The sequence below is a fragment of the Chiloscyllium punctatum genome, chromosome 5 (assembly GCF_047496795.1).
Source record: "Chiloscyllium punctatum isolate Juve2018m chromosome 5, sChiPun1.3, whole genome shotgun sequence".
NCBI classification, from domain to species: domain Eukaryota; kingdom Metazoa; phylum Chordata; class Chondrichthyes; order Orectolobiformes; family Hemiscylliidae; genus Chiloscyllium; species Chiloscyllium punctatum.
Window position 1 is genome coordinate 402,417 of NC_092743.1, and position 12,500 is coordinate 414,916.

General features: G+C 51.2%; 1 protein-coding gene across 1 annotated transcript in view; it reads right to left on the minus strand.

Annotated features, from left to right (window-relative positions):
* Positions 1 to 12,500, minus strand: part of LOC140476713 (SCO-spondin-like) — a 138,265-nt gene that overhangs the window by 106,949 nt on the left and 18,816 nt on the right. Inside the window, exons 3-6 of the mRNA XM_072569532.1 lie at positions 8,407 to 8,650; positions 4,672 to 4,852; positions 3,715 to 3,809; positions 1,540 to 1,796 (exon numbers count right to left, since the gene is read on the minus strand). Of these exons, the coding sequence (XP_072425633.1) occupies positions 1,540 to 1,796; positions 3,715 to 3,809; positions 4,672 to 4,852; positions 8,407 to 8,582 (709 nt within the window). The 5' untranslated portion in view covers positions 8,583 to 8,650. The remainder of the gene's footprint in view (positions 1 to 1,539; positions 1,797 to 3,714; positions 3,810 to 4,671; positions 4,853 to 8,406; positions 8,651 to 12,500) is intronic.

Genomic DNA, 12,500 nt, shown 5'->3' on the forward strand with positions numbered 1-12,500 from the left:
GAGCTGGCCATTTGGAAAAGGATGGGGAATTGGACAGAGTCAGTGTGGATTGATGAGGGGGAAAGGCTGTTTGACAAACCTGTAGGAGCCGAGAGAAAGGAGAGCTAGTGGATCCAGTGGATGGGGATTTTCAGAAGGTCCCACTGGAATTATCATAATATCGATTGAGGATTGATTAACAGAGACACAGCACAGAGCAGGAATAAACAGACCATTCACAGATGTTCCTCGTGGGGTAAACGAAAAGACATAAGATCAGAAATAGGCCGTTTGGTCCATCGCATCTGCTCTGCCATTGAATGAGATCACAGCTAATCTGATCGCCCTCTACTCCAATTCCCTATCTATTCCCTATAACCCTTGAAGCCCCTCAAACTGACTAAAACTCTATCGCAACCTTGAATATATTCACTGACCCAGCCTCAAAAGCCCTCTAAGGTAAAGAATTCCACAGATTCGCTCCCCTGAGAAGGAATTCCTCCACATCTTTGTCTTCAATGTGCAGCTCCTTATTCTGAGATGCTGCCCTCAGTTCCTAAACCGTCACACAGGGAAACAACCTTTCCACATCTCTCCTGTCAATGCCCTCCTCAGAATCTTGTCTGTTTCAATAAGGTCACCTTTCATTTCTCTATATTCTAATTAGTTCAGGCCCAGCCTATTCAATCTCTCCCTAAGGTTGTCCCCCCATATCCAGTATCTGCCAAGTGACCTTTCCCTGAATGACAATTCCTTGAGTAAGGGACCCAAAACTGGTCACAGAATTCCAGCTGTACTCTGATTGGTGCCTTATGTAGTTTTATCAAAACCTCCCGACTTTTATACTCCATTCTCTTTGAACTAAAGGTCAACGTTCCACTGGCCTTCCCTGTTAACTGCTGAGCATGGATGTTAAGTTCTTCTGATTCATGGATATGGATTCCCAAATCTATCCGTTCTCCAACTTTCCGCAGTCTTTCTCCATTTAAATAATATTTGGCTCCTCCACTCTTCCTGCCAAAATGTACGACCTCACATTCCCCGCAGTGAGGGTCCCCAGTTTGTGGTCTTTAGCTGAACAGGTGGAGGTGGAGACCAACTGTAATATTTCCAAATTTGGTAATGACATCAAACCAGCCGGAAAAGGTTGTGTTTTGACAGGTTACTGTTACTGGACAACCAAAAAATGCCATTCTTTTCCTGAGATTGAAGCATGGTTAAAGGACTCAACAGCTCTCCCCTGTTTTTAATTTATTTCTAGATCTAGTTTGCAGAGTACAGTCTTTCTCTGCTTGTAGAAATCTGATCACCAGTGACCAACAGATTCAGATTTACCACTCTGTCACAAATTCCTGTGAACCTAGTCATATGCTCACTGTCTGGCCTCTCCTTCCTTATTCTGTTCTCGATCCTCTCTGTATTTTGCATTCCCCCCACCACCCCAAACAGTGGGCACTCAGTGGGTGTTTCTCTTGACATTCCTGCTAAATGCTGCCTGCAGAAAGTGAGTACATTTTCCATTCTGCTGACTTGCACAATTGCCGTGTGACCGGATCTTACCTCTCAGCATGTGAATGATGGTGTTACCAATTGTCAGAATGATGGACTTGGTACAGGTGACCCTGCTGGTCCCACACGGTACATTCTCAGCCGTCACACTGAACAGTCCTCTTCTTTCCTGTACTAACACATACTGACAGTCTCCAAGGAAGCTGTACATCCGTCCATCAAACGTCATGTAGTGAGGGTCTCCTGTAGCCAGGCAACTCCCTGCACATGGCCTGTTACTGCACTGCCATCTCCGATCGCGACACACACTAAACAGAATCACAAGACAGCAGCATCAGTGAACCAATCAAGAATAATAACAGGTAACCATGGATACCATTGGATAGTGATGGGGAGTGAGCAAGGTGAGGACCCTGTGACAGTCAGAGTCACTGAGAGGAGCAGGTGGAGGGAGGACATGGCAGTCAGGGAGTATTCTGCTGCAGAGATGTTCATTACAAGTTTGGAAAAGAGAGAGGTTAGAGTTTTACCTTTTATGGGCTAGCCCTATATAACATCGAGGACAGCTTGCCTGCTGTTTCCATTGACAGATTATTTGAAGTGTCTGACACCATGTGTTGGGAGCAGGTTCTGGGAGAAGGGGAACATGGCTTGAGCTGCTCCACTGCGTTGGGAATAAGGTCTGAGGCTGACGTCCATGGGAAGGCCAGAAAGTGATTAGTTTGGGAGCAGCTGCTGGTCGGGACACTGTTTCAGCTCCAGGGAGTCTGAAAACAGTAAAGGTCTCAACGAGCTTGGGTAAAAAATCAATCATTTCATGGGAGGGAGCTGATCGCTCAGTAAGGGTGAAGGAATTCAACTTTCTGCTGATTGACAGGTTCGAGGTGAGAATATAGAGGAGACAGGACTGAGATGGATAAAATAGTGAGGGGCATGGCCAGGGTAGACAAGAGGTAATGTTCACCTTGGTGAGGGGAGGAGGGGTCAATGACCAGGGTCAGAGCTTGAAGGGGTTTCGAGGAGATGTGAGGATATCTTTATTCACCCAGAGGGTTCGGAGGGGGGGCGCGGAATCTGGAGCCCACTGTCTGGGAGGGTGGGAAATACAGAAATCCTCATCACAATCGAGAGATTTGGATGTGTCACTCATGATGCCAAGGAAACAAAGCTATGGGCCCAGTGCTGGACAATGGGGTTCGAATAGGGAAGCAATTGTTTTAGACCTGTAAAGACTCAATGGGCTGAAGGGCCTTCTCTGTGCTGTTGAACTATACAGCTCCATGACCCTGGTGGGGAAAGCCAAGATCCTCTTCAGAGCCAGTAACGTTGGTCGACAATATGATTTGAATAGGTCAGTACAGATTCATAGGGTTGAACAGTCTTTCAGTCAATGATGGAGAGGGATAATGAGTGAGGGAGAGTGGTAATGAGCGAGGGAGAGTGATAATGAGTGAGGGAGAGTGGTAATGAGTGAGGGAGAGTGATAATGAGTGAGGGAGAGTAGTAATGAGCGAGGGAGAGGGATAATGAGTGAGGGAGAGTGGTAATGAGTGAGGGAGAGTGATAATGAGTGAGGGAGAGTAGTAATGAGCGAGGGAGAGTGGTAATGAGCGAGGGAGAGTAGTAATGAGCAAGGGAGAGGGATAATGAGTGAGGGAGAGTGGTAATGAGTGAGGGAGAGAGATAATCAGTGAGGGAGAGTGGTAATGAGTGAGGTAGAGGGCTAATTAGCGAGGGAGAGCGATAATGAGTGAGCGAGAGGAATAATGAGTGAGGGAGAGGAATAATGACTGAGGACTGACAGTGACAGTTAGCTCAGGGCAAATTCCAAATGAAAATGTCATTCAGACAGGAAATGGATGAAAGGATAGATGCAATAATTCAGGGATTCCTGGGAAATATGAAGGGTCAAGCCCAGGAGGTGAGGTAGGATGAGGGGGTAAGGGACATGGGTGTAAAAAAAGTGGAGGTACAAGAGGACAGGATTGAGAGGAAAGGATGAGGGAGGGGAGTCTGGGAAGATGACGGAGAAGTGGAGAGGAGGATGTGGGAGTAGAATGGATCATCAAAATGAGGAAATCTTATCTCACTGTTCATCAGGAATGAGACTGGTTAGAGTTCAGGAGGAGGCCATTCCACCCACTGCATTCCAGTCTGTTCTGTACAAAGGCTTTTCACCAAATCACATTCAGTGAAATGAGTCAATTTGTGAAGTGATGCCATTACCATTCATTGCAATCCTTCTCAATAATCTGCCCCCTCTCATACTCTCGGCCGGTGTGGTGACATGGACAATCGGCAGGAACCACACATTTATCACCCTGAGAAGACAAACCAAAGAAACTCAGGCAGTAACATGGAGTATCATGGAGAAACACACAGTAGGACATAGAGTTATCGAGGCCTAGAGCTTGGAAACAGGCCCTTCAGCCCAATGTGTCCATGCTGCCCAGTTTTCACAATGAATCAGGTTAGATGGGCTTCAGATTGGTTCCACAGCTCGGCACAACATCGAGGGCCGAAGGGCCTGTAACTGGGCCGGAATGTTCCTTGTTCTAACCCCCTCACAGCACAGTCCCCATCCACCCCCTCACAGCACACTCCCTCCTCCCTCTCATAGCACACTACCTCTCCTCCCCCTCACAGCACACTCCCCCTCCCCCTCCCACAGCAGATTCCCCCCTCCCCCTCACATCACACTCCCCCCTCCCCCCCTCACATCAAACTCCCCCCTCCCCCTCACAGCACAGTCTCCCTCTCCGCCCACAGCACACTCCCCCCCACAGCACACTCCCCCTCCCCCACCCCCTCACAGCACACTCCCCCTGCCCCTCACAGCAGACTCCCCTCTCCCCCTCCCCCCTCGCACCCCCACCCTCACCCCCTCACAGCACACTCCCCCTCACAACACACCCCCCCCATAGCACACTCCCCGTCCCCCACCCCCTCATAGCACACACCCCCTCCCCCTCACAACACACTCCCCCTCCCAGCACACTCCCCCTCACAGCACACTCCCCCTCCCCCACCCCCTCACACACATCCCCCTTCCCGCTCACAGCACATCCCCCCCCCCCTCACAGCCCCCACCCCTCACAGCACACTCCTCACCTCCCCCCACACACACACACATACTGTGCACCCTGTCCCAGCCTCCCCCACAGTCTGCTGTCCGTGACCCACCAACAGGACGAGGTGCTCTGGGCAGTTACAGCCGTCATTCGGATGGCGACAGGTCTCATTCAGGTCGATGTTGCTGCAGGTTTTGAGGCAGGAGCGAAAGGTGTAGATGAGATTATTGGGACAGGATGCTGTTTCAGGACAGACCAGGTCCGTGCAGTTCCAGAGACCCCTGACACACACGCTGCAATACAGAGAGGCCAAGGGAGAGAGACAGAGAGAGGGAGAGAGAGATAGAGATAGAGAGAGAGAGAGAGAGAGAAAGAGACAGAGAGAGACAGAAATGGACAGAGAGAGAGAGAGAGAGACAGAGAGAGGGAGAGAGAGATAGAGAGAGAGAGACAGAGACAGAGAAAGAGACAGAGAAAGAGACAGAGAGAGACAGAAATGGACAGAGAGAGAGAGAGAGAGACAGAGAGAGGGAGAGAGAGGGAGAGAGAGATAGAGAGAGAGAGACAGAGACAGAGAAATGGACAGAGAGAGAGAGTGAGTGAGTTACTGGAACATGTGACGAAGTTGGGGAATATCATCGAGCTCAGTCTGTTCTGTCAGAGCAGTGGGATCACACTCTGCTCAACTGATTCCCCCCCTCCACACCCCCTCCTGCAAAGGTCCAGGTGGTGACACAGAGAGAGTGTGCCTGGGGGTATATTTTAGGAGGATCTCTCTAGGAGGGTATATAGAGTGATCGAGTCCTGCAGCACAGACACAGGCCTTTTGGCCCAAACTGGTCCATGCCAACCAAAACGTCCACCTGCGCTAACCCCATTTCCCTACACTTGGCACATAAGTGTACCACCCTCTGTGTAAAAACATTGCCCCTAAGGTTCCCTTTTATTCTTTTCCCTCTGACCCTCAACTGAGGCCCTCGGGTCCTCTATTCTCCAACCTCGGGAAAAAGACTGAGTGCGTTCACTGTCTCCATGCCTCTCATGATCTTCTATACCTCTATAAGGTCCCCTCAGTCTCCTACACTCTAAAGAAAAATGTCCTAGCTTGTCCAACCTCTCCCTTTAGCTCAGAGCATTGAGTCCAGGCACCATCTTTGTAAATTTCTAATGCACTCTTTCCAATTTAATAACTACACTGACTACCCCTAACCAAACCCTGCCTTTCCAAATGCATATATATCTTATCGCAGAAGCTTCAAGAGTAACTCACCCCCCACAGATGTTACCACAGATATTTTGGGGGAAACTCACTGGGTGGGTGGGTATATTTTGTTGGTGATCTCTCAGGAGGTGGGTATATTTGGGGGGATCTTACTGGGATACCCACTCCCCATTGGTTGTAGCAGGTTGTGTGGCAGAGAAATCTAATGAAACCAACCTATCCTGTGGGCTGAAGGAAACAGGTGACAGGGTGGTTTCATCAAAGCCCTCTGACCAGCCTGTTCCCATGGGAACCACGTCTCCATCCCAGAACCAGAATGTCATGCCCAGACTCACCATTCACACCTGGGTTCGAACCCTTACATAACAGATGGGGGAATTTGAATTCAGTAAAGAAGAAATTTGGAATTAAGAGTCGAATGAAGATCATGAGTCCATTGTCAATTCTCATTTATGAATATCTGGTTCACTCACGTCCTTTAGAGAAAGGAACTGCCATCCTTACCTGGTTTAACTTACACGTGACTCCAGACCCACAGTGATGTGGCTGACTCATAACTGCCCCCTGGGCAATTAGGGATGGGCTATAAACACTGACTGAGCCAGCGACGCTGTCATTCTGGGAATGAATTAAAAGTACACAGCTTCCAGCCTGGATCAGCTCAATGGCTAATTCACCTTCAGCTCCTTCTGTTAAACAAACCGTCACACCCCCCTCCCTGACCCTCAACATCAACCTATTTCTGAAGGGTATCAGCTTCCTCCAGTTCTCTGTGGGAAGAATCTTTCCCAATCTCACTGCCAAACCCTCTGGCTCTGAATCCTGAAGGTTTTGCCCACAGTCCAATACTCCCCAGGCCCCATTGAACTCACTGAAACAAACACAAACTGTTCATGGAGGATCAAACCTGAACGAGTTGGGCTGGTAATGTCTGTGCAGTGTGTAAAATAACCCTTCGTCCCCGGGAGTCTGCCTGCACACACACACACACACACACACACACACACTCCCTGTCTGTCTGCATCCCCAGGCTGTAGACTCACATCCTGACCATGAGAACACAGCATCCAGCTCACCCCAGAGGGAAACCCCCCTCTGTCTGTAAGGTCGGTGTGAGGGTCAGGGAGGGGGGTGTGAGGGTCAGGGAGGGGGTGTGAGGGTCACAGATGGAGGGGTGTGAGGGTCAGGGAGGGTCAGGGAGGGGGTGTGAGGGTCACAGATGGAGGGGTGTGAGGGTCAGGGAGGGGGTGTGAGGGTCAGGGAGGGGGGTGTGAGGGTCAGGGAGGGGGTGTGAGGGTCACAGATGGAGGGGTGTGAGGGTCAGGGAGGGGGTGTGAGGGTCAGGGAGGGGGGTGTGAGGGTCAGGGAGGGGGTGTGAGGGTCACAGATGGAGGGGTGTGAGGGTCAGGGAGGGGGTGTGAGGGTCAGGGAGGGGGTGTGAGGGTCAGGGAGGGGGTGTGAGGGTCAGGGAGGGGGGTGTGAGGGTCAGGGAGGGGGTGTGAGGGTCGGGGAGGGTCAGGGAGGGGGTGTGAGGGTCAGGGAGGGGGGTGTGAGGGTCAGGGAGGGGGGTGTGAGGGTCAGGGAGGGGGTGTGAGGGTCAGGGAGGGGGTGTGAGGGTCAGGGAGGGGGTGTGAGGGTCAGGGAGGGTCAGGGAGGGGGTGTGAGGGTCAGGGAGGGGGTGTGAGGGTCAGGGAGGGGGGTGTGAGGGTCAGGGAGGGGGGTGTGAGGGCCAGAGAGGGGGGTGTGAGGGTCAGGGAGGGGGTGTGAGGGCCAGAGAGGGGGGTGTGAGGGTCAGGGAGGGGGGTGTGAGGGTCAGGGAGGGGGTAAGAGGGTCAGGGAGAGGGTGTGAGGGTCAGGGAGGGGGTGTGAGGGTCGGGGAGGGGGTGTGAGGGTCAGGGAGGGGGTGTGAGGGTCAGGGAGGGGGGTGTGAGGGTCAGGGAGGGGGTGTGAGGGTCAGGGAGGGGGGTGTGAGGGTCAGGGAGGGGGGTGTGAGGGTCAGGGAGGGGGGTGTGAGGGCCAGAGAGGGGGGTGTGAGGGCCAGAGAGGGGGGTGTGAGGGTCAGGGAGGGGGTGTGAGGGCCAGAGAGGGGGGTGTGAGGGTCAGGGATGGGGTGTGAGGGTCAGGGAGGGGGTGTGAGGGTCAGGGAGGGGGTGTGAGGGTCAGGGAGGGGGTGTGAGGGTCAGGGAGGGGGGTGTGAGGGTCAGGGAGGGGGTGTGAGGGTCAGGGAGGGAGTGTGAGGGTCAGGGAGGGGGTGTGAGGGTCAGGGAGGGGGTGTGAGGGTCAGGGAGGGGGTGTGAGGGTCAGGGAGGGGGGTGTGAGGGTCAGGGAGGGGGGTGTGAGGGTCAGGGAGGGGGTGTGAGGGTCAGGGAGGGAGTGTGAGGGTCAGGGAGGGGGTGTGAGGGTCAGGGAGGGGGTGTGAGGGTCAGGGAGGGGGTAAGAGGGTCAGGGAGGGGGTGTGAGGGTCAGGGAGGGGGGTGTGAGGGTCAGGGAGGGGGGTGTGAGGGTCAGGGAGGGGGTGTGAGGGTCGGGGAGGGTCAGGGAGGGGGTGTGAGGGCCAGAGAGGGGGTGTGAGGGTCAGGGAGGGAGTGTGAGGAGGGTGGCCACGCGTTGTGCTATCCCACGTACCATGTATTACAGTTTCTGTTCCTGGTTGAGCCAGCTGGATAGACTGCATCATCAAACAGGCACGGGCACAGGGATGGTGGAACACATTGACCGTCCTCATTGAGCACCAAGTCCCCAGGACAGTTACAGCCCGGGACACACTCCACACCTGAACCACACTGTAGACCCATACGCATGTGTACACAGGAGTTCTGACAGGGTCGAGAGCAGTCACTGTACACCTGACCACCACTGCATTGTATTGCTGTATGAGAAAAACAACATCACCTTCATTAGCACAGCAACACTCAGAAACAGTTCCCAGAGTTACAGAGCGAGAGGGATCGGGTGGTAAGGTGGTAAGTGTTTTCGTTCTTGTTTCATTTTTTCAGCGGTCTATTTGGCAACTTAGAATAGTGGGAATAGAGGTGAAGGCAGTTGACTATTCCTCCTGCCGAATGTGGGAGGTACAGGTCACCACTAGTAACCCTGCTGGCTTCATCCGTGGGAAATGACCCAACTCCATCTCCTTGAAACCACGTTAGGGAACTGGAGCTGGAGCTGGATGAACGTCGGGTCATTCCGGAGGTGGACGGGGTTATTGAGAGGAGGTACAGGGAGGTAGTTACTCCACATCCATGTGAAGAGGGTAGATGGGTTACCATCAGGAGTACGGTTGGCAGGAAGTGCAGGGATCCCCTGTGGCCATTCCCCTCAACAATAAGTAAACCATTTTGGATACTGTTGGGGGGAACAACTTACCAGGGGAAAGCAGTGGGGCACAGGGCTCTGGTACAGAGTGTGTCCCTGCTGCTCAGAAGGGAAGGGGGAAGAGGAGCAGAGCAGTAGTCATTGGGATCTCGATAGTTAGGGGGACAGAGAGGAGGTTCTGTGGGGACGAGAGAGACTCATGGTTGGTGTGTTGCCTCCCAGGTGCCAGGGTTCATGATGTCTCTGATCGTGTTTTCGAGATCCTTGGGGAGGGGGGATCAGCCCCAATTCGTGGTCCACACAGGCACCAGTGACATAGGTAGGAAGAGAGATGGGGATTTAAGGCAGAAATCCAGAGAGCGAGGGTGGAAGCTTAGAGCTAGAACAAACAGTTGTTGTCTTCAGTGTGTCGCCCGTATCATGTGCTAACGAGATGAGGAACAGGGAGAGAGAGGAGCTGAACACGTGGTTGCAGGGATGGTACAGGAGGGAGGGTTTTGGATTACTGGATAATTGAGGCTCATCCTGGTGAAGCGGGTCCTCTACTAACAGGATGGTCTTCACCTGAATCACAGGGGCACCAATATCCTGGGGGGAAATTTGCTAATGCTCCTTGGGGGTGGGGAGGGGGTTAAACTAATGCAGCAGAGGGCTGGGAACCGGAGTTGTAGTTCCAGCGTACAGGAGGTTGAGGGTAGTTAGGTCAGGGATAGGTTTACAGGGTCATGAGAGGGCACCAGTAATCAGGGTATTGGTTTGAAATGTGTGTACTTCAACGCCAGGAGCATCCAGAATAAGGTGGGTGAACCTGCAGCATGGGGTGGGACCTGGGATTTCAATATTGTGGCCATTTCAGAGACATGGCTAGAGGAGGGACAGGAATGGTTGTGGCAGATTCCAGGGTTTAGATGTTTCAGCAAGAACAGAGAAGATGGGAAAAGGTGAGGTGGGGGGGCCTTGTTAATCAAGGGTAATATTACAGCAGCTGAGACATTTGAGGGCTGATCCACTGAGGTAGTTTGGGCTGAGGTTAGAAACAGGAATAGTGCCAGAAGACTGGAGGATAGCCAATGTTGTTCCTTGTTTAAGAAGGGGAGTAGAGACAACCCTGGTAATTATAGACCAGGGAGCCTTACTTCAGTTGTTGGTAAAGTGTTGGAAAAGGTGATAAGAAAGAGGATTTATAATCATCGAGAAAGGAATAAGTTGATTAGAGATAATCAACACGGTTTTGTGAAGGGTAGGTCGTGCCTCACAAACCCTATTGAGTTCTTCGAGAAGGTGACCAAACAGGTAGATGAAGGTAAAGCAGTTGATGTGGTGTATGTGGATTTCAGTAAGGCATTGGATAAGATTCCCCACGGTAGGCTATTGCACAAAAAACTGAGTTTTGGGATTGAAGGTGATTTAGCAGTTTGGATCAGCTGAAAGGAGGTGGTGGTTGATGGGAAATGTTCATCCTGGAGCTCGGTCACCAGTGGTGTGCTGCAAGGATCTGTTTGGGGGCCACTGCTGTTTGTCATTTTTATAAATGATCTGGATGAGGGCGTGGAAGGATGGGTTAGTAAATTGCAGATGACAGTAAGGTAGGCAGAGCTGTGGATAGTATCAAAGGATGTTGTGGGTTACAGAGGGACATAGATAAGCTGCAGAGCTGGGCTGAGAGGTGGCAAATGGAGTTTAATGTGGAAAAGTGTGAGGTAGTCCACTTTGAAAGAAATAACATGAATGCAGAGTACTGGGCTAATGGTAAAGTTCTTGGCAGTGTCGATGAACAGAGAGATCTCGGTGTCCAGGTGCATCAATCCCTGAAAGTTGCCACCCAGGTTGATAGAGTTGTTAAGAGGCATATGGTGTGTTGGTGTTTATTGGTAAAGGGATTGAGTTTCGGAGAGACAAGGTCATGCTTCAGCCGTACAAGGTACTGCTGCAGCTGCACCTTGTGTATTGTGTACAGTTCTGGTCACCATATTATAGGAAGGATGTGGAAGCTTTGGAAAGGGTTCAGAGGAGATTTACCAGGATGTTGCCTGGTATAGAGGGAAAGTCTTACGAGAAAAGGCTGAGGGACTTGAAGCTGTTTTCATTAGAGAGAAGGTTGAGAGGTGACATAATCAATACATATCAGATGATCAGAGGGTTCGATAGGGTGGACAGGGAGAGCCTTTCTCCTCAGATGGTGACAGCTAACACAGTGGGGCATCGCTTTAAACTGAGGGGTGATAGGTATAGGACAGAGATCAGAGGGAGTCTCTTTACTCAGAGAGTAGTCGGGGCATGGAACAGCCTGCCTGCAACAGTAGTAGACTCGCCGACGTTAAGGGCATTTAAATGGGCATTAGGCCGACACATGGATAATAATGGAACGGTGAGGGTTAGATGGGCATCAGATTAATTTCACAGGTCAGCGCAACATCGAGGGCCGAAGTTACCTGACTGCACTGTAATGTTCTATGTTCTAGATGGACAGAGAAAGACATACTGAGACCGACAGACAGAGAGAGAAGAGAAAGGGGGAAAGACAGACAGAGAGACACATAGTCAGAGAGAAGGAGAGAGGGAGACAGTGTGAGCATTTGGAGGAATGATTTTTAGACTAATCCAACAGGGCAATTGAGAGATTCTGTCACATGGAGGGGGATCTCTGTGTATTCTCCCCACTCCCTGATGACTCCCTTTGCTCAACCAATCTCTGAAGCAGGTCAATCATTTGTCTTCAATTCCATTGGACTCAACTTTAGTGTACAGTCACTTATGACAAACTGTACAAGTTCCCTTCTGGAAGTTGATAAAAACAACATCCAGAGACACTCCTCTGTCCACTACTTCAGTCAGAGTTTCAAACAATCCAAACACAATCATCAGGCATGACCTACCCTTTGCAAATCCATGTGGGTCTCTCGGATCAGCTGAACATTTTGAAGATGTTCAGTCCTTAAGGATGAACTTCTGCAAGTTCCTGACAACAGACTTAAACTAACTGCTCCAGAATTCCCTCCTTTCCCTGCCTTACCTTTCTTAAGTATCGAACTGACTACATCATTTTCCAGTTGAAAGCAACAATTGCTGTAAGACTATAAATTCGGGTTTCCTCAACCCTCTCACTGATCCCCGTTTGTGCTCCTGGCAATCGGAATAGTGTTTTTGAGAACTTGGGAAGTTTATAATCGTTATAGTCTTCAGTGAGATGCAAATGGACAAATCACAGGGGAATCACTGACAATGTAATATCAATTCTTTGTTTGAAGCTAAGACTAGACACAGATGAGGTTCGGAGTTGATGGTCCTGGTCATTGCATCGATACCAGGGAGAGTACTCATTGACAGATACCTGCTCACTGGGAGCTGTGTGCTCCATCAACCTGTGCAACCCCACACAATGCAAGACCTTCCGATGTAATGAT